Source organism: Balaenoptera ricei, chromosome 1, assembly GCF_028023285.1.
Source record: "Balaenoptera ricei isolate mBalRic1 chromosome 1, mBalRic1.hap2, whole genome shotgun sequence".
Lineage (NCBI taxonomy): Eukaryota > Metazoa > Chordata > Mammalia > Artiodactyla > Balaenopteridae > Balaenoptera > Balaenoptera ricei.
The window spans coordinates 119,156,834-119,174,690 of NC_082639.1; the positions used below are offsets into that span (position 1 = coordinate 119,156,834).

Genomic DNA, 17,857 nt, shown 5'->3' on the forward strand with positions numbered 1-17,857 from the left:
TTCTACCTGCTCCTTCTCCCCAGCCACCTCCCAACTTCCCAAGCCCGGTGGCATCAGCTCTTTGACGCACGATTCCCAAGGGTGTGTGGTGTTTAGAAAGAACTCGTGTGTTCCTTCAAGGAGTGGGGGAAGGTGGTGCCTTCAGTGGCAGTTTATTCAGACCAGCCTTGCAGGATCGGGCTGTACCAACGGTTCTAATCCAAGGGTGATTTCGCTCCCCCAGGGGATGGATGTTTGGTGACGTCTGGAGACATTTTTGGTTGTCACAACTCGGAAGGAGGCTATTGACACATAGTGGTTGGAAGCCAGGGGTGTTGCTAAATATTCTACAATGAACAGAACAGCCCCACCACAAAGAATTATCCAGCCCAAAATGTCAGTAATGCCTAGGCTATCCCCGTTTTTTTTTTTTTGGACTCTCCCAAACCCCAGGTCTTTTCAAACTCCAAACATCACTGGAATATATCGGCGGCGGCAGCAAGTTTTGAGTGCTTGAAAAAGTACATCATAGATACTTTCACATATAATTAAGATCATCAAGATTATAAAATTTCACTGACTCCCCGACTAAATGTCTGAAATATGTAGTTGGTAGGTTTCTGGATGGGCCCATTCCAGGAATGTCCATACCGGAGGCAAACAGACTTTTCTTCCCACACCTGCCTAGAAGGGTTATGGTGTCGCCGAAACACAGCTCAGCAGAGGAGTCCTGACTCATTAAGATGTGGGCTTTCCTGCAGGGAGTAGAAATGAAAAGGGAGGAGGGTTGCTGGCAGAGAGGGATGGTAGAGAAACACGGAGCTGCAGGATCTCGCAGAACCCACATCTTGAAAACCAGGCTCCCCTGACTGGAATGCATAACCATTTTGAAGGCAGAGGTTTTGTTAAACCTGATACTTTGGTGGTAGGCCAGGCCTGAAGGAAAGTTGGAGGGTCAGATCAACCAGGGTCATATACCCGCTGCCCTTTTCTGGCTGAGTGAACTGAACTGAGCCTTATTTTCTTATCTGTAAAATGGGAATACAACACACCACATAAGGCTATAATGAAGCGTAGATGAGATTGTATTTTAGAAGCACCCAACAGAATGCCTGGTAGTGGCCCAGGGTGCAGTACGGTTTACCCCCTAATTAACTGGGAGGGGGAGGCCGTGTTTGTGCCGCTCAGTGCAGTTGTGTTCTGCATGCATTTTCTGCTGTGCGGAAACTATTCAGAACTCTGTACCGAGAAAGCTCCTGGGGTCATAATGACACTACGTTAAATGTGAAAGGTGGAAAGTACCCCGTCCTTAGGGACAAAACGCTAAATTCTCACACCTGCCAGGCCATGATTAGCATGTGTTGTGGCCCTTGGGCTCAGTCCCTGGCCTTTGGATGGCGTTCTCTCTCTCTCTCTTTTTTTGTTTTTTAGACTGTGCTCTGTGCCCATGATGTGGATGCCCTGGAGGGGGGAGTGAGGGCTGGGCAGAGGGAGAGAGACCAGATGAGGAGTGATTCCTCGCCCGGTCCTCCCACAGACCATGCTGAGACAAGTCCACTCCGTGTCCCCCTCCTCGTACTCCCTCAGGAGCCCTGTCAAGGGGACACACGTGCACAGCAGCGTCCGTAGGGAGAAGCCTCCGGGGGCTCCGGTGGCCTTTCCATTTAGGAAAGCAGGAGGTCAGAGTGAGGACTAAAGACTCGCCAGAGTCCCTCATCTGTTCCCGCCGGGAGCCAGGCCCTGGAAGCAATGGAATAATGTCAGGGCTGCCTGCAGACCACCCTGCCCGCCAGTGAGTGGGTGGGACCCTGCATGTCCTGGCTCCCAGGCCAGTTGGAGCCTGCAAATCAAGTAGACTCTGGGACTCTGACTTAGTGGCTGGAGGGTGGGGGAAACAGTGGGGTGAGGAGTGGGGCAGTGGGTGCAGGACTGGTGTGTGATGGGGGTTTGAGCCAGCCTGTCTCTCACAAAAGAACCACAAACGATATTTTAGCAGAACAGTGATAAGCAGAAGCAGCTCGGCCGAACTATAAAGTGGGGCTTCGGAAGACTTAACTATGTGACCACTGGAAGGGTAAGGGGAGATCCTCCACCCCAACCCATTGGCCAAGCAGTGGGGAAGCAGAGACAAGGGGAGGGTTGGTGCCAGGGTCCCTGAAAGGAAATGCCCCCTTGCAGTGAAGGGGTCCACTGAGTCATTAGGGAGATGAAGTGAGAGGTAAATAAGGCCTAAAAATAAGACCATCAAACATAAGCTCTTTTTTCTTTAACCACATAATGGGCAGAACCGATGTCCTTGCTGCACCCTCGACGCTCATTCATTTTTCTGGGTCAGAGTTGGCTATGAGGTTTGCTCAGAAATGGAATAAGGGTCAGGGCTGTCTGCTGGGACATTTCTTGGTACTAGGAAGCAGTGTTTTCACATGTTTACCGGGCTTTTTAGACATGACTCAACAGAGCCATGTAAAGATGCCCCCTGGGTCAAAAATGACCTGTTCTGCTTCAGCCAGAGATGTCCCTTCCAAATGAAGGATCATGGTACACGTGGTGGGAATGGGCCCCAGCCCTATTTGCCTCTTCTCTGCCTTATGCGTGGGGCATGTTGTCCTCCCCGTTCCACCCCTCAGAAGATCTAACACCTAAGAAGCTTTCAAACTGTGCAGAGATTCTGCTGGTGGAAACGAGAGGAAAGGGCGTTCAACCCTTCTCCCTCAGTGTGAGCTCTCCCACGGTGCAGGGCAAGGACCAATCACAGAGGGACCAACAGGAAGGCCAGGGTCTTAGAGCAGTGGTTCTCATACCTGAGCTGCATCAGAATCACCTAGAGGGCAATTAGAACACAGATTGAGGGGCCCACCCCGCAGAGTTTCTGATTCAGTAGGTCTGAGAATTTCATTTCTAACAAATTCCCCGGGGTTGCTCACACTGCTGGTCTGAGCACCTCACTTTGAAAACCACCATTTTAGAAGATAGGCTCAAACTTTGGGTATTGTCTTTCAAAAAAAAAAAGAGAGAGGCAGGGAGATGGGCCTGGTGTTGCTAGGCAACTGGTAGCAGAAGGGGAATGCGATGGGGACCAGGGACTGAGAAGCACAGGTGGTACAGGGTGACCTCAGACTTGACAGAAGGCTGTCACTAACTTTGGTTTATTGGCCTCTCTGTAGAGACATAAATAGGCATCATCCCCCGTTTCCCTGAAGCGTTGTCCGCTAACAAGACAGCTGCCGCCACCCAGCAGCCCTACTTGAAGGCCTGGCAGCTGCCTGAGGAAAGCCTGTCTCCCGGCCGGACCTTCTGCTCCTTGCCCCAGAAGGTTTTGAGCTTGCGATAGTACACCTTGCAGCTGAAGCCCTCCTTGAAGCCCCCCTTGATGTGGCTCTTGAGGGAGTGCAGCGTCGGGTACATACGGCAGCAGCCCGCACACTTGTAGCCTTTCTGCTGGGCCGGGTACCACTTGGAGGCCATTAGGATGTCCTGGGTTGTGATGTAGTCTGTGGAATCCAGGCCGTGCCTGGATTTCTTGGTGGCCTCTTGGGGGCAGGTGTTCTCTGGGGAGGAAGGGGACGAGCAGATGCTCTCAGCCGTGTCCTCTGGGAGGCAGTTGTCCCCCCTGCCCTCGTCCCGCTGCACCTCTGGGAAGCTGTAGGTCTCCAGATGGCTCTCTTTGTCCTTGCATACAAAGTAGCTGTAAGGGGAGAACCAGGGCCGGTAGATGGTGCAGTTCCACCTCAGCTGCTCTCTGTTTGGGGGGTCCCCCAAGATGCAGTCTGCAAAGGAAAGGGCTGGGTCTGAGCCTCGAGCCAGGCAGGGAGCAGTGAGGCCTGGGGTGGCTGGAGGCCGGGCGGAGAAGCAGAAGGGCAAGAAGGCAGGTAGTTAGGCAGGACCTCAGGTTACCTCTGCCCCTCCTTGAGTGCAGTTCTGAGAGCAGGCAGAGGATGGGGTGGGGAGAGCAGTCTAAGGCATTCCTTCCTGCTGTCCAGAGAAAAGCAGTTTGATCTCTGGGTAGAGACTCCCCTTGCAATGACTAACTAAGCCTTGGCATTTGTCAGGTGCATCCCTCCCTGCAGACACCTTTCCTCTGCCTCCTCTGAGCATAGACACAGGTGGCTCAGCAGACAGCCAGACCTCTGGCCTCCTAGAGCCCCGCTTTCTACCACCACTGGTTGCGGCCGTTTCTCCAGCCTCACTGTCTGCCTGCAACAGCCCAGTCAGGCAGAAAGTGCTGTTCTCCATCAGCCTGAGAGACAGGAGAGGAGAAGCAGAGGACTCTACAAACCTGCAGGTCTGCTAAAGGAAGCACCGGACGGGAGACTACAGGGGGAAAGGCAGCACGTGGCCATCCCACACACAGGCACCCGGCCCTTAGGGGAGCAGCCCCTGTTCCCCCAGCTTCCCACATGAGCCCGCCTGAGTCAGAGAAGGCCTCACCTGGTGAGAACACTGTGTTGTGCACCCCATGCCGGAGAGCGCTGCTTTGGTGCTGGGGTAGCAGGGCCTGGGCTGGGCTGGACGCCTCAGTGGGAAACACCGTCTTTGCAATGCCTGGGTTACAGAAGAAACACTCTGGTGAGCTGAGCGAGTTTGGGCATCCTCTTCTTGGGACCCCTCCCCCCGAGACCTACCTAGAGGTTCAACCTTGGTGCTTTAAGGCACTGCAAAACTGAAGCAAAATAAATGACCTTTGTGGCATCCACATAGGCAGAGCTGTTCTGGATGACCTCCTGGGGAATTCCAAATGGGGTGCTGGTTTCACTGAGACCCTGGAAAGGTCCTCTCCAAAGAAGAATATAAGATGTGGACCAGATGACAGCTTTCTGCCCCTTTCTTGACCCTCCTGCAGGGTGTGTGTGTGTGTGTGTGTGTGTGTGTGTGTGTGTGTGTGTGTGTTTTCACTCTACACTGCAGCCTTTGGGTCCCTGGAGGGCCCAGAGGAGGGAGTCTGGTCGTGGACCGCGTAGCTATGTTACAAGATCCCTTTGAGGACGAGAAGCCCGTTTCTCCAATTAAAACGCCTCCCACCGACAGCCAGAGAGTGTTCAGGTGGACCCCAGCTGCCTGATGGTTGCGAATACTTGGGTTAAGAAGCTGACTTGCCTCAAATCGCAGAGCAGTAGCTGTGCTCAGTTTGGGAAACAGATGGATACAGATGTCCTGTGTATAGGCAAATGGATGTTTAGGAGAACCACTTCAGAGGACAGCACTTCTCAAACTTTAATGTGCGTAGGAATCACCTGGACATCTTGTTAAAAATGCAGATTCTGATTCAGCGGGTCTGGGGTAGGGCCTGAGATTCTGCCTTGTTCTAAGAAGCTCCCAGGTGTTGCAGGTCCATGGACCATGCTTTGAATAGCAAGTCCTCAGAACATTCTACTTTATTCCATGATAGGCTCATCAGTTACCACCACCACCCCCTTAGGTTCCTTCTGATGGATTGATAAGTCTAGATCTTCTCCAGGTTTCAAAACAGGGCTGAAGCTAGTAGCTACTCCTTACTTAGACAAACTGTCACTTTGAGGGTTCATGCAGATTCAGAGGGGGAAAAAAGCCTGACAACAAATGTTTCCCCCATCCTTCCCTTGCAAGAAATGAATACACGGCAGGAACTACTTACCATGTATGCAGCATTTTGAAAAATTATTTTCTCCCCATGTGTAATTTGACTTTCTCACTAAATCGTGGTCCTGTAACATGATCTGGTAGAGTACTCAATTAACAAGCTTCAGAAAACCACATTTTTGTGGCCCTAGTGGCACGAGAGTTTACCTGGCAAGGTGGTGGCACGTGAGGACGTGATATCAGGAAAAGTGCTCAGAGCAGAGGAAGAGATTCGAGGTTCAGAAATGCTGAGGAGTGAGAAGTTCTCCATATTCTGACTACTGAAGTGTATGGAGATCACACACACCTGCTCCCAAGAGGCTGGTTGGGTTGTCTAGGCAATAAACATTCTGAGCTCAGTTGACATCACAAGAGGACCACATGATTCTACTCGCCAGGGGAGGTTATCCCTCTCAAAGATGGATGGGGTCTGTAGCAAGCAAGATACAAAAATTTTAAAGATGTTTTTCACTTGTCATTCTTCCGTGGCCTGTCCTGATTGGGGATACCCAGAGAGAGGGAGGAATGTAGTGGAGACCTGAGAGCGATGTTGTCTATTCACCCCCTCTGTTGTTTAGTGTCCCTTTTCCATGTCGTTGCTGTCACCACCCATAGCTCTGGGATCCTCTGTCCTCTCTTAATGACCTCTTTGCTTTTTTCATCTGCCTAACCTCTGTCACCAGATGTTTTTGTTGTTTTACCTTAGTTTCCGTTTTTTTGGTTTGGGGTATATTTTTTACATTTTTCTTCGGAAATAATTTCAAACTTATAAAAAGCTGCAAAAATAAAATTTGTACAGAGAACATTCATGTACCCTGTATCCAGATTTTCCTATTGTTAACATTTTCCTCCATCTGCCTTATCAATTCCCTCCCTCCCTCTCTGCCTCTATGTGTGTATACATTTTTTTTCTGAGATATTTGAAGGTAAATTATGAACATAATGCCCCTTTGTGCCTAAATACTTCAATACGTACGTCCTAGGAATAGGGACCAAATACTGTTTTAAGTGGTTGGTGCTGTCTGTTTTTAGCAAATGACTAAAACATAGTTGGGTGGCTTACTCAACACCATTTTGCTCATTATAAGCAATTTGGTAGTAAGGTTGTGTACTCAAGAGTGGCAAGGTAGCCTCTTCTCTTTGCTTCACTTTTGTCATGGCCAGCCTGCTAGAGGGTTGAAAGATGAGCTTGAAGGTGCCCCATTCTAGATCATCATGACTAGATGCATACAGGGCTTTAGATCTAAAGGTGGGTATGTTTGTGCTGGGTCGGAAAGGTCTGGCCCAGCCCGTAATCAGCAGTGGGCTCCCCTCGCAGTGTGTGAAGCAAGTGTGAGTTAGCATGTGCATATGAGATTCCAGAGTTGTCTTCCTGTCTGTGTTTATTCACAGTACTTAAACATTTGCAGGACAGTGTGGAGAATGAGATCTCATGTACCTCCTTCATAGACTGGTTTGGAACGTTAGAACGTGTTAGGATGTAAATTGACGCCACGTACCTTGGCAACTTTGAGGGTATTGGCAGTTTCACTTGGCCGTCGTGGTGTAGAGAAAGATGATGGGTCTGGGAGTCAGCCTACGTGAGTTCTAACCCCTGCTCTGCCGTTATCTCCCTGTGTGGTATTAGGCAGACCTCTCTGCCACCTGCTTTTCTCATTTTGTTAATTTAGACGGTTGGAGTGGATGAGTGAACATCTTTCTGGTCTAAAATCTAGGGATTCACGTGTTGGAAACGAGACAGCAAAAAAATGAGTGATACACACATGATCCAGAAAAGTTAGAATTTCATCTTGCCTTGGCCCATTCCATTCCTCCCAGTGCCAGCTAGGAACTTCAGATATACTTCATGTAAAGGGGCCTCAAAATATTGGGGGAAATACAGGAGGCTGCCTCAGCGCCTGTTTGTAGAATTTTTAAAATACGGCTCTGTTTTGGTTTATTACAAAGCGTATGGGAACCTGGTCATCCAGGTCTGTTACACTCCTCACAGCAGGACCCCTGTCTTGCATACTGTATCCTCTTGGTGTGCTGTTGCTGGTGACCGAGACGGGAGGTGACACTCCCAAAGTGGTCGGTCACTACATAAAATGTGTCTCTCTCTCGTTTGTTTCCCGCCTGCTTTCCGAGCCCCTTTCTCGGACAGGTAAGATACTGTCTTTCTTTTGGGTGACTTTGGCCCCAGATGCTCCCCTCTGCTTGGCTATGTGCATGCTGGGGGTGCTGTTAGGAGGGCCACCTGGTTGGGATCCAGTCACCTTTCTTTCTGCCATCACCATTATTTTCTGAACCACCAAGCCTCCCGTCCTGACAGAGTGTGGGGTCGTTAGCGCCTTCAGCAGGAAAGGGGCTCGCTGCACATCCCTCAGATGTGGAGATGAAGGGAGCCCCAGCCAGAGTCCTGCTTTGGAGAGAAGGGCAGTTTTTCCTGGCCTGACCTCAAGAGCCCCTGTTTACCACTCCTGGAGGAGGGCATTTTGAGTGGCTTTTGTAAATGGAAGAAGGCTTGGGGAACAGCTTCTCTACGATGTTAGCCCATAATGCAGTCAGTTTTAAGTATTCATATCAAAAGTCAATTCAATTAATTTATTAAATGCCTACTGTTGTGCAAGGCCCTATGCTGCGCATTATAGACAAAAAATGTCACTTTAAGATGCTTCATCCCATCAAGGGACTTATTTTATTATTAAAGACAAGATGTATTTATCAGAAGACTTAAGAATTATGAAGAGAGTATATGATGAGCTATTTTTAAATTACTTAAGAATTCAGTGTATACATCCTGAAGGGTAGAGAAACAAGAAGTACAGGAAATCTAAAATGGTGCTTAATCCAAAAGTTATTTATGTTTCTTAGAATGTGTTTCTTCAATAATTATAATCAAAGGGGCTCACAATTTACAAGTCACTTTGCCAGGTGTTTTTGGTACTTACACTTTTAGAAGTGAATGTGTCTGCTCTGAAAATTCACATTAAACCAGTAAGGAAACAGCCAGAGAACTATGTGAGCCCGAAAGTGGTAGGGATTGGCCTTCTTCCCTGGCATATATCTCTTGAACATTTGCTCTAGTTTCATGGTGGCCCCAATACTTTCTGGTTTGGGGGGAAATCATTAAATGCTTAAGTTTCCAAAGGCTTCTCTGCTAGTTTGCAGAGTTCACGATTAAATAAAAATTAGAAGGATATGGGACATGATAGGTAAATTATGCAAAAGTGGATGACATGGCAAGATTTACACTCTCAGGAGAAGACTCAAGAGTTAATACCCCTGTTGTGGGATAGGCCGGGATCTCCTGCTAATGTGGTGGGTCTACATCTGGAACCCAGCCAGCCTGACCCAGTCAGCTCTGTGCCCTGTGTCCCAGGGATGTTCTAATCGAGTTCCCGGCATGTCCCCTGCAGCGGTGCTTTTCTCGCACGTGGGTTAGGGGCAGTTACAGAGGTGAAGCCTGTGGGGTTCATCACAGGGGGAGGTCTCCACTCCTCCCACAGCTTCCTCCTGCCGCCCGAAGACCCTTAGCCTATGGCTTATTGAGGTAGTTGGCTCAGAAGGGATATCTCTGCATAAAACCACAATAAAGAGAAATGCTCCCCAGTGCCCAGGACTCAGCAGTGCAGGGCAGAGAATTGCTTTATGCAAAAGTTCAGCGGAAGAAAAGGTGTACCCTAACCTCAGTTACTCTTAGGAAGGCTCGGCTAGAGGAGGCACTTTAGCAGAGGTGTTGACAAGGAGCAGAGCCTGTGACCAAATCGCTCTCCTCCTCCGAGACTGACAAAATATCTGGAGTAGCTGGTAAGGACAGCAACCTCAAGCCTGCTTCCAAGGCCCCAGAGTGGGTCTGGCTGCACTGAGCCTGAGCTAGGTTTCCTGGTGGGGAGAGGCTGCCTCTGTGCAAGTGTGTGGACAGTGTAGCTTAGAGCCCTGAGCTCTAGCCATTCCAACTACAGACCTCGGAGCTCCTGTGGTCTTGGTCTCCACAATTCTCTATCTGCAAATGGGGTTGGCATTTCAGGATATTTATTGAGCACCTACTGTGTGCCACACCCAGGCTAGCTGTTAAAGACACAAAGATGAGTGAGACATGGCTTCTGCCCTGCAAGTGTTTACAACCCAGTGGGTCTCCTCCCAGCCCTTTGAGTTAATCTTTCCAGCCGAACAGAGATCCCTGGGAGGCAGACTGTGCACGAGGCGTATTTAGGCGCTTATTCCATGCAAGGCAGGAAAAGTAGTGGCAAGAGCCCTGAGCTTTAGGTGAGAAAACCTGGGTTCTAGTTCCCACGTGCCAGTAATTGGGCTGTGACCTCGGGCCCAGCAGTTCATTACGCTGAGCCCCGTCTTCTTCCTCTATAAAGAGAAATCTTACCACGCCCCACCTTACTAGCTTGTGAGGATTAAGCGAGCTGGTGTTTGTCAGCTTCCTCCTGCTTCCTTGGCACCAAGTGCTTGTCCATTTGGCGTGAACTGGTTCTGAGGCACCACTTAGCACCTCTCTGCATGCAGCTGTCCCATCCTCCCAAGTTCCACCCCCAAGAGAAGTGAGCATTTTTCCTGGAGAAAACGTGCTACACATGTGGCTTTTTAGCAGGGAGCTTCCAACTCCAAGCCTCATACTTGCCATCCCTCCACCACCTTCTACCCCAGCGCCTGAGTCAGAGAGCTCCACATGTGCTCATGGCAGTGTAAAAATGTCACATCTCATTGCTTCATCCTTGTTTTTCTCTACTTCAAAGGGCCTGGTGACTCCAAGGTAAGGGGTGAAGCCATGAGTCAAGGAGGCATGTTTAAAGGGATAAGTTAGCTTTCTTGTGGCTAGAGTTCATCACTGATTAACCTGGGTGAGGCAGAACTAGAATTTCTGGTCCCACATCCCATCAGAACAACTGGATCGGAAGGTTCAAGAGTGTCTTTGCTGCCTCCCTCTTGACTATTGCCAAAGCCTCATGAAGTTACAAGCTGTGGGTGTGGTATAAGGAGAAGATCAAAAGCGATGGGGTCAAAGGCCCCCCCTCCCCTCTCCTCACCGGCTCTCTGTCTTTCCCTCTCTGTTTGTAGTCGATCACAGCATGTTTGAGAACTTGAACACAACCCTCACTCCAAAGCTCCAGTCAAGCCGCTCCTTCCCCCACTTGCCCAGGCCTGCGGCCCCCAGCTCTGCCGCCCTGGGGTCTGTGGAGCCCGGAGGGCCTGGACTCTGGGTGGGCAGCGGCCAGCACCTCAAGAACCTGGGCAAAGCCATGGGGGCCAAAGTTAACGACTTCCTGCGGAGGAAAGAGCCCTCGAGCCTGGGCAGCGCGGGCACGATGGAGGTCAACAAGACCGCAGGGGCCCAGCTGGCCGGCGGGGCTGACGTGGACGACGGAAGGTGAGTGCACCTCTCCCTCCCGCCCTGACATCCTTACGGGTCTGGACCCGCTGGAAGGGGCCTGCGACAGACTGTAGTGTCTAGAGGGGAGAATGGCCTTGGGGTAGGGACGGAGGTTGTCACATAAAGAACAGCTGAAGGATCGGGCCATGTCTGTGGGAGCCGGCTTCCACTCTCCCACCGTGGCGGAAGTTTACGGCGTGCCCGTCACGTCCTAGCACTGTGCTATGCTTCAGCTGCATTATTTTACCTAACCCTGAAACAGCCCTCTGAGATAAATTATATTATTTCCATTTTGCAGGTAAAGCAAAGGTTCAGAGAGGTCACGTGAGGAGCTTCAGGTTACAGAGTTAGTAATTGGCAGGGCTGGATTCAAACCCAGGTATTGCCGGAAGCTCCCCGGGGGGGATTCTGACACCCAGCCACACCTGAGAAGTGCTGCCCTGACTGTCGGTAGTGGCGAAGCCGGCGTCTGGCAGAAGCCACTGGTCAGGGGAGAGAAGAGCCTCTGCTTTGGCAGCCCTCCCACGTCCAGCCTCGTTGTAGACGCCTACACTCCCCACGTGGGGATGCACTTTTCAGGGCTATTGTATAGGTTCTGACGTGACGCAGTTCACCAGTGGTCCCAGTGTTAACGCTTTGTGCTGTTGTGAACACCGAGTGAGGATGTGACAGGCCCAAAGCCATTTGTGCTCAAACTGCCGAGACTCGCACGCTAAACCAAGAACGAGAGCCCAGAGCGAAAAGCGCTTCCCGGGTGGGTGAGTGGAAAGTGCAGCATGGTGTCTTGCCAGCCTTATGTCAGCTCATGTCACCAACCTTATAGGTCAGCCCTGCAAGAAGCATTCCCTCGGCTGGATCCCCCGCCTCCTACCACCAGGAAGCGAACCCCTCGGGCCCTGAAGACCACCCAGGACATGCTGATTTCATCGCAGCCAGTCCTAAGCAGTCTGGAGTATGGGACAGAGCTGTCACCTGGGCAGCCCCAGGACTCCCCTCCCACTGCCCAGCCCAGCCCAGCAGATGCTTCACAGCCAGAGGCCGTCATGGAAATGATGGACAGGGGCGAGGCTCTGCCCAATGGGGAGGTTTCCCTGTCGGTACCTGACCTAATCCACAAGGACAACCAGGACGAACCGAAGCTAAAGGTGACTGAGTGCCGAAGGGCCTCCTCCCCTGGCCTCATCGAGAGAAATGGCCTCAAGCTCAGCCTGAGCCCCATCAGCCTGGCTGAGTCTCTGGAGGACGGCAGCCCGCCTCCTCGGGCACGGACCTCCAGCCTTGACATCGAGGGCCCTCACCCAGACCTGCTGTCCTTTGAGTAGAGCTTCTGCTGCTCCTGCTGAGCCCCCCTTCCCCTCTGCCCGCTCCTCCACCGTGCACCCTGGCGCTTGCCCCAGCTCCACCCTGCTGTCTGTCCTGCTTGCACAAGGCTCAGCAGAGCCAAGTCTTCCACACGGGCTGCGGCAGGGCCACAAGTCCATGCGTAGTCCTAGCCCAAGGGTCCGTCCGTGGAATGGCAAAAGGACTCGGGTGCCATCCCAGCTCCTCGGCGTGCTGGCTGCAGCCCTTGGATACTAGGGCGCCTCTGCCCCCGAGTTGCCCTGGCTTCCCACTGACCTGCAGGGCCAGCAGCCCAGGCTGAAGGGTATTCTCTCTGCCCGGCTCCCACATGCTGCCTGCTCTTCTTCCTCCCCTGCCCTCCTGGTTCCTTTCTTCTCCTCCCTGGGGGCCAGAGGCCTCCTGCCTCCGGGGGAATCAGGCTGGATGAGGGATGACGGGTTTGGCTTGATGATGGGCCCGGGCCCAGAAAGCCGCACACCCTGAGCACAGCCCAGCCACAGCTTCTCCTGGTCCCAAGACAGCACAGGCCTCGGGTTGTTACCTCGCCTCTGCCCGTGTGGATGCAAGCCGGGGGCAATGCTTACCGGACCTGAGACCTCGGGCAGCCTTGTCGACAGCCCGGGTTCACAGGGTGTGTCTCATCTAGCCTGAGGCAGGACACAGAACCAGCCAGCGAGAGCGCCTGCCAGCGTGGGAGTGTGGGAGGCACTGGGCGAGATGATGCAGCCAGCAACGCTCGGGCTCGCTGCACAGAAGAAGGGACCCGGGCTTCCCTTGCTGTGAAGACAGGGCTAGGCAGGCCCTGGCAGAAGCAGCAGAGCAAGTTCTGATCTTGTTTGGCGGGGAGGGCCCGGGAACCTGGCATCCAGGGAGCTGGTCCCGAGAGAACCCAGAGCAGTCGTGGGGAAGGCAGTGAAAACGGGATGGGGAAAGAGTAGTCGTAAGGGCTCAGAGCAGCTTTTCGGGGTTTCCACAGCGTGATGTGATGTAGTTCTAGGGTCTAGGCATGGTAAGTACGAGAAGCAAGGTGAGGAGTGTGAGAGGTTGGAATGTGGTAGGAACTGTGGAGCAGGCCGCCCTTAAGTAGGAGGCGCTCCGCTCTTGTACAGAAGGTGCTGTCTACCTGCCTGCCTCTGGGGTCTCTGTGAGGGATTGACAGTTCACACAACCCCACTGGTTCTGCCCTCCTGGGTTAACCCACGTCTGTGTTCCTGTCTCCCACCAGGGGTCCTGTCATGCTGTTTTCCTGTGGTCAAGAGACCCTGTCGGGGGGTGATCCCAACCCTGGGGGCCTTTGCAGCAAGAAGAGAACATGCCTTTTTTTGAGCAAGGTGGCTGGGTCCCCGGGAGAAGGCTGGGAGTAGCACATCTGGCCAGAGTGGGCTGTTCAGTTCTTCTGTGACTCCTGCCGCCTCCCCTTTTCTATTCTTTGTTCGGCTTCCCACTCTGGGTGCCCCAGAGCTCACTGCCCACTTCATCTCATCACCCAGTTCCTGCTCCCCTCCCCACCACCTCTGCCTTATAAAATGTCCAAGCTAACTCCTGCAGACCCGGGAGCCTCGGAGGACCACCAGGATGCAGGTGCCCTTCCTGCCTCTTTGCTTCTGCAGCCGGGGGCCTTGCCACAGCTCTCCCGCTGCCTTTTCTCCTACCCTGCGTTCTCAGAGTGAAGCTTTGTCTCATCTTCCTCAGGAGGGCCCAGGCACACCAGGCACCTTGCAGGCCGTGGTGAAGTGAGGAAGGCTGTTACTGCATTGAGTCGGTCCTGACTTACTCCAGGAATATCACAAAGATGTTGATATCTGACCCTGATGCTCAGAAGTTCTCAGGACTAGCATTCGGGGGCCTGTGAGTTTTCCCAGAATGGCTTGGGGTTCTGCACAAAACACAGAGCTGGGGGCAGAGAACTAAGCCCACGTGCTGACAGCTAGCCCGCTCTCATCTGCGCTTCCATCCCAGAAGCTCGGTTTGCTCCTCTGACGGGAAACTTACCAGGTTCCTGCACCCTGGGGCTGCTCCTCTCCCAGAGACCAGGGTGGCTCTGGCCGGGTGATATTGTAGCCATAGGTGCAGAGGTGGCAGGCCTGGGCAGGCTTAAGCACCCTGCTCTCTGCTCCACACCCAGCCGCTGCTGAGGTCCTGGCCCTCAGACCCAGGGTTAGCCCAGGGATCCTATCAGGCTGTCCCAGGACCATGGCCAGGGTGACCCCAGTGTTCCTCAGACTCGTGCCTAGTACCAAATAAGGGGCTGTGGGACCCTGCTTCAATGTCTGGGTGGCCTCTCTGTGATCTCCATCTCAGCCATCCTTCTACAGGAGGGGTGCTGCTGCTACCGGGGTGGGGGAGCTCTCTGAGGCTAAAATCAGGTCCTAGATGCGACAGGGAGTGCCTGGTGCTAGGGCTGAGTGTTGCCCAGAGGGCAGTAGGAACAGCGACTTCTGTCCTGCTGAGGGCCCCGGCTCGGACCAGCTCTCTATGCAAAGCCCCACTTGACTTCCCGTGTCCATCTCAACAACCTGACCTGCCCGTGACTGCAGTCACCCCCCTGACACACCCCTCGTGGTGAATCCAACTTCTCCAGAAGCTTGACCCTCGGGTGGCCCAGTCTGCTCAAGGACAGGGTACTGAGGAGAAATGAAGGGCCTGTCTTCTATGTCCAACAGAAGGAAGCTGGGGCCACAGAGTTTTTTCTCTCCCTGTTACCCACTGTCCTGTATCTCCATATTCAGCAATAGTTTTACCCTGATAGATGCAAGGTGAGCTTCCAGAACTTGGCAGGATGGTGGCATATTCCCCTGCGTGGAGAGAAATGTATCTGTGTTAACGAATGTGGGTGATATGAAGACATTCACGTAGTCCATCAACTTTTAAAGAACAAAGAGGTTGGCCCCGGTTTGGGGAAAGAAGAATATTACAGAGCTATTCCAAGTGTTTTCTAGAGATTTTATATTTATATTTTTAGTAATCTTCTGGTAGAAGGAAACTACACAATAAAATGATTTGGTTTGGTTTTGCTGGTTTGTTTTTTTTTTCTCCTGACTGATGCAGAGTGGTTGGTTTTTCCGAAGGCTGCCTTGTTGAGCGGAGAGCATTGGCCTTTTGCTTTGTGAGCCTGGAAGAGTGAGACATGAGGATGATGGGCACTGCTGACAGATCTCCAGCACGAGACCTTGGGAGGAAATGATCTCTCGGGATGTGCCCTCATGTCTTCCTCTGACTGGCTGGCTGCTGTGGAAGTGTCCCTCTTGCAACCAGACCTATGTCTGGTTCAGGGCATCAACATCACGTGCAAAGGTGCAACCGTCCCCGTCAGAAGGAAGCAGGGAGGAAATGCGAGTGACCACCAGAGCGTCCACCTGGGGTCCATAGCCCTCTCCCATCAAGGAGGGGACAGAGCTGGGTGTGCACACAGACACTCTTCAGAGAGGGACCAGAGCTGCCATCAGATTCGGAGTCATTAGTAATGTTGGTAAAACACCCGAAGCTGCTGACGTAGGCACTTACCCCAGACTGGGGCAACCCACATGCTCCTTACTGAGACAGCGTGGCTTCAAGCAGCGCTGGCCTGAAGCCCCTTTAACCCCCTTGCTGCCCCCGGCTGGTGTCAGACCAGGAGACCCAGAGGACTCCCAGCTGAGAGTTGGCCAGACCTTTAACCTCCTTAAAAGGGACAAAGTGGAGAAGAGACAGGAAGGGGAAGGAAAAGAAGCCATACACATTTCTAAAGGGGGAAGGATGGGACCTTTCTGCCCAGCCCTGTCGTTCGCCCCCATGACGTGCCAGGGGTCCCTCCCTGGGTGCACATCAGAAACGTCTCAGGCATGAGGCTGTCTCCAGCCTTTTCTGCATTGAATTCCACTCCTGCACTTCCTTTCTCAGAGGACGGGCAAGAAGACCACGGACACTCACGTTGCTCGCTCGCTCTGGAGTGGGGTGCAGCATATTGTTCTGGGAAGGCAGGAGTAACACAAAACCCAATCCAGCGTATTCCATGCATGGGAAAAGGCATTGAAAGTACTTACAATACCAACTTCTTCCTTTCAGCTAAGTCCAGTGACTATTCTTTGGGCGACCTCTCCCGTTGGATGGCTTCAGGATCAACTTCTGCAGTCATTCAGGTGTGAAATGTGCCTTTCATACACTTTTCTTTCCCACTATTATGCAAAGGAGTTATTTTTGGCTAAGATCAAATATGAAAAACTATAATGTAAAAATTTAAAACTTTTGAGGAAATTTTTAAGTGTGAAAAAGGATGTGAATATGTCACATTTTTTAATGCTGTGCTCTGAGCCTTTGGCCTAGAAGCCGGGATACAGAGATGCATGTATTCAGACAACATATCCAAGCCTGTCTGTGAGCTGAGTGCTGACTGGGGCACAGTGGTAACGCTGGTGGAAAAGAGACACCTGGTTCTGTCTCTCACTATGCCCATGATGGGTGAGGACACCACGGAACCTGCCTTCCTGGTATGCTAACAGGCTATGTTAGTGTAGCCTGTTATGCAATGAAGTACCAAATGGTGGGGGGGAGGCCCCAAGTAATTTCAACTAAGTGTTTTTCCTCTGAGCTTAATCTGCCTATAGAGGTTGCCGAAGGAAACGAACAAATCAGAGGTCATCAGGAAGCCCACTTCATTCCTAAAGTCTGTGCCTGTGCTGGTGAGGAACCCCAGCTGGGATTCAGAATTTATGGAATTAGCTAGTCTGGGAATGCACCTCAGATACTGCTCCAAGCTCAGAGAATTCCTTCCTGGTCAGTTTGCTCTCGGACATCTTCCGAATCCCTTTGAAGTCTGTGAATCCTGGGAGTATTCTAGAACCGTCTGTGCTTCCACTCCCTGTCCCCTCTCTACCCACATCTCCACCACCGCAGGGCTCCCCGGCTCAGTCTGCCAGCTGCTGGTTACACCTCCTTGCCTTTGAGATTTTGGCCCTCAGGGTCCCCTGGGCTTCACTCAGCATTGCCCCTGCCAGCCAACCTCTGGGTTTGAGGTGCCCGATCTGGAGCGCCCACTCTGGCTCCCCTCTGAGCGGGAGCAAGTAATTAAGTCCACACAAAGAAATGCAGCCCTCCTAGATGAAGCCCCACCTACCCCCAAAGAGATTGCAGACAACATTCAGTGTCTTTCATCTCTCCCAAGGAAACCCACTCTGGAAACCTTCATTTCAGTTGTCCAGTGAAAGCATCTTCAAGGACTTTGCCCCTCCAGGGTGCCCTCCTCCCTGCTGCCGTTTGCACTGGGTCGCACGATGAAAGTCCGGAGTGCCCTCCATGACTTACCACTAATGAGAAAATTCCTCCGCGTTCGTATCTAGGGCCCGACCAGTGGAGACACAAATCCTCTTTGTGTCCAGCTTATCTCCAGCTGCTGCCATGATAAATAGTCCAGCTCGAGGGAGCCGGGGAAGCTCTACCCCACGGAACGAATCACTTGGTAAGTGACCACACAGGGAAGCCAGCTTGAGGAAATATTTAAGGACCAACTCAGACACCAGGCTACTTTCTCCCTCGTGGGAGGTGCCTGAGGAATCTTTCCTTTTCGGAGTAGGAAACGCTGCCAGTTTCTCTCTCTTGGAAAAG

At 52.2% G+C, this 17,857-nt stretch overlaps 2 protein-coding genes across 17 annotated transcripts in view; one reads left to right on the top strand and one right to left on the bottom strand.

The window, feature by feature from the left end:
* Window positions 1-15,290, top strand: part of LOC132372880 (carboxyl-terminal PDZ ligand of neuronal nitric oxide synthase protein) — a 304,178-nt gene extending 288,888 nt beyond the window's left edge. For 8 of the 11 annotated variants that reach the window (XM_059935021.1, XM_059935030.1, XM_059935050.1 and 5 more), the window contains 2 exons: window positions 10,624-10,933; window positions 11,760-15,290. In XM_059935021.1, the coding sequence (XP_059791004.1) occupies window positions 10,624-10,933; window positions 11,760-12,258 (809 nt within the window). In that variant the 3' untranslated portion in view covers window positions 12,259-15,290. Of the gene's footprint in view, window positions 1-10,623; window positions 10,934-11,759 lie in introns of those variants that run through there. The other 3 variants (XR_009505266.1, XR_009505268.1, XM_059935065.1) reach the window with 2 other exon arrangements.
* On the bottom strand, window positions 3,110-17,806 carry SPATA46 (spermatogenesis associated 46). 6 transcript variants are annotated; one of them, XR_009505281.1, is made up of 4 exons: window positions 17,558-17,806; window positions 5,882-6,004; window positions 4,408-4,521; window positions 3,110-3,746 (listed from the first exon to the last, which is right to left on the bottom strand). XR_009505281.1 is itself a non-coding variant. In XM_059935116.1 (4 exons), exons 2-4 carry the CDS (start codon window positions 5,843-5,845, stop codon window positions 3,220-3,222), a joined length of 744 nt encoding a protein of 247 aa, XP_059791099.1. In that variant the 5' UTR covers window positions 5,846-6,004; window positions 17,558-17,806; the 3' UTR covers window positions 3,110-3,219. The 6 variants fall into 6 exon arrangements, 2 of the variants coding, with proteins under 2 accessions (XP_059791099.1, XP_059791107.1); XR_009505284.1 differs by lacking the exon at window positions 5,882-6,004 and adding an exon at window positions 16,300-16,431; XR_009505285.1 differs by lacking the exon at window positions 5,882-6,004 and adding an exon at window positions 16,300-16,457.
* Between the last annotated feature and the right edge of the window lie 51 nt (window positions 17,807-17,857).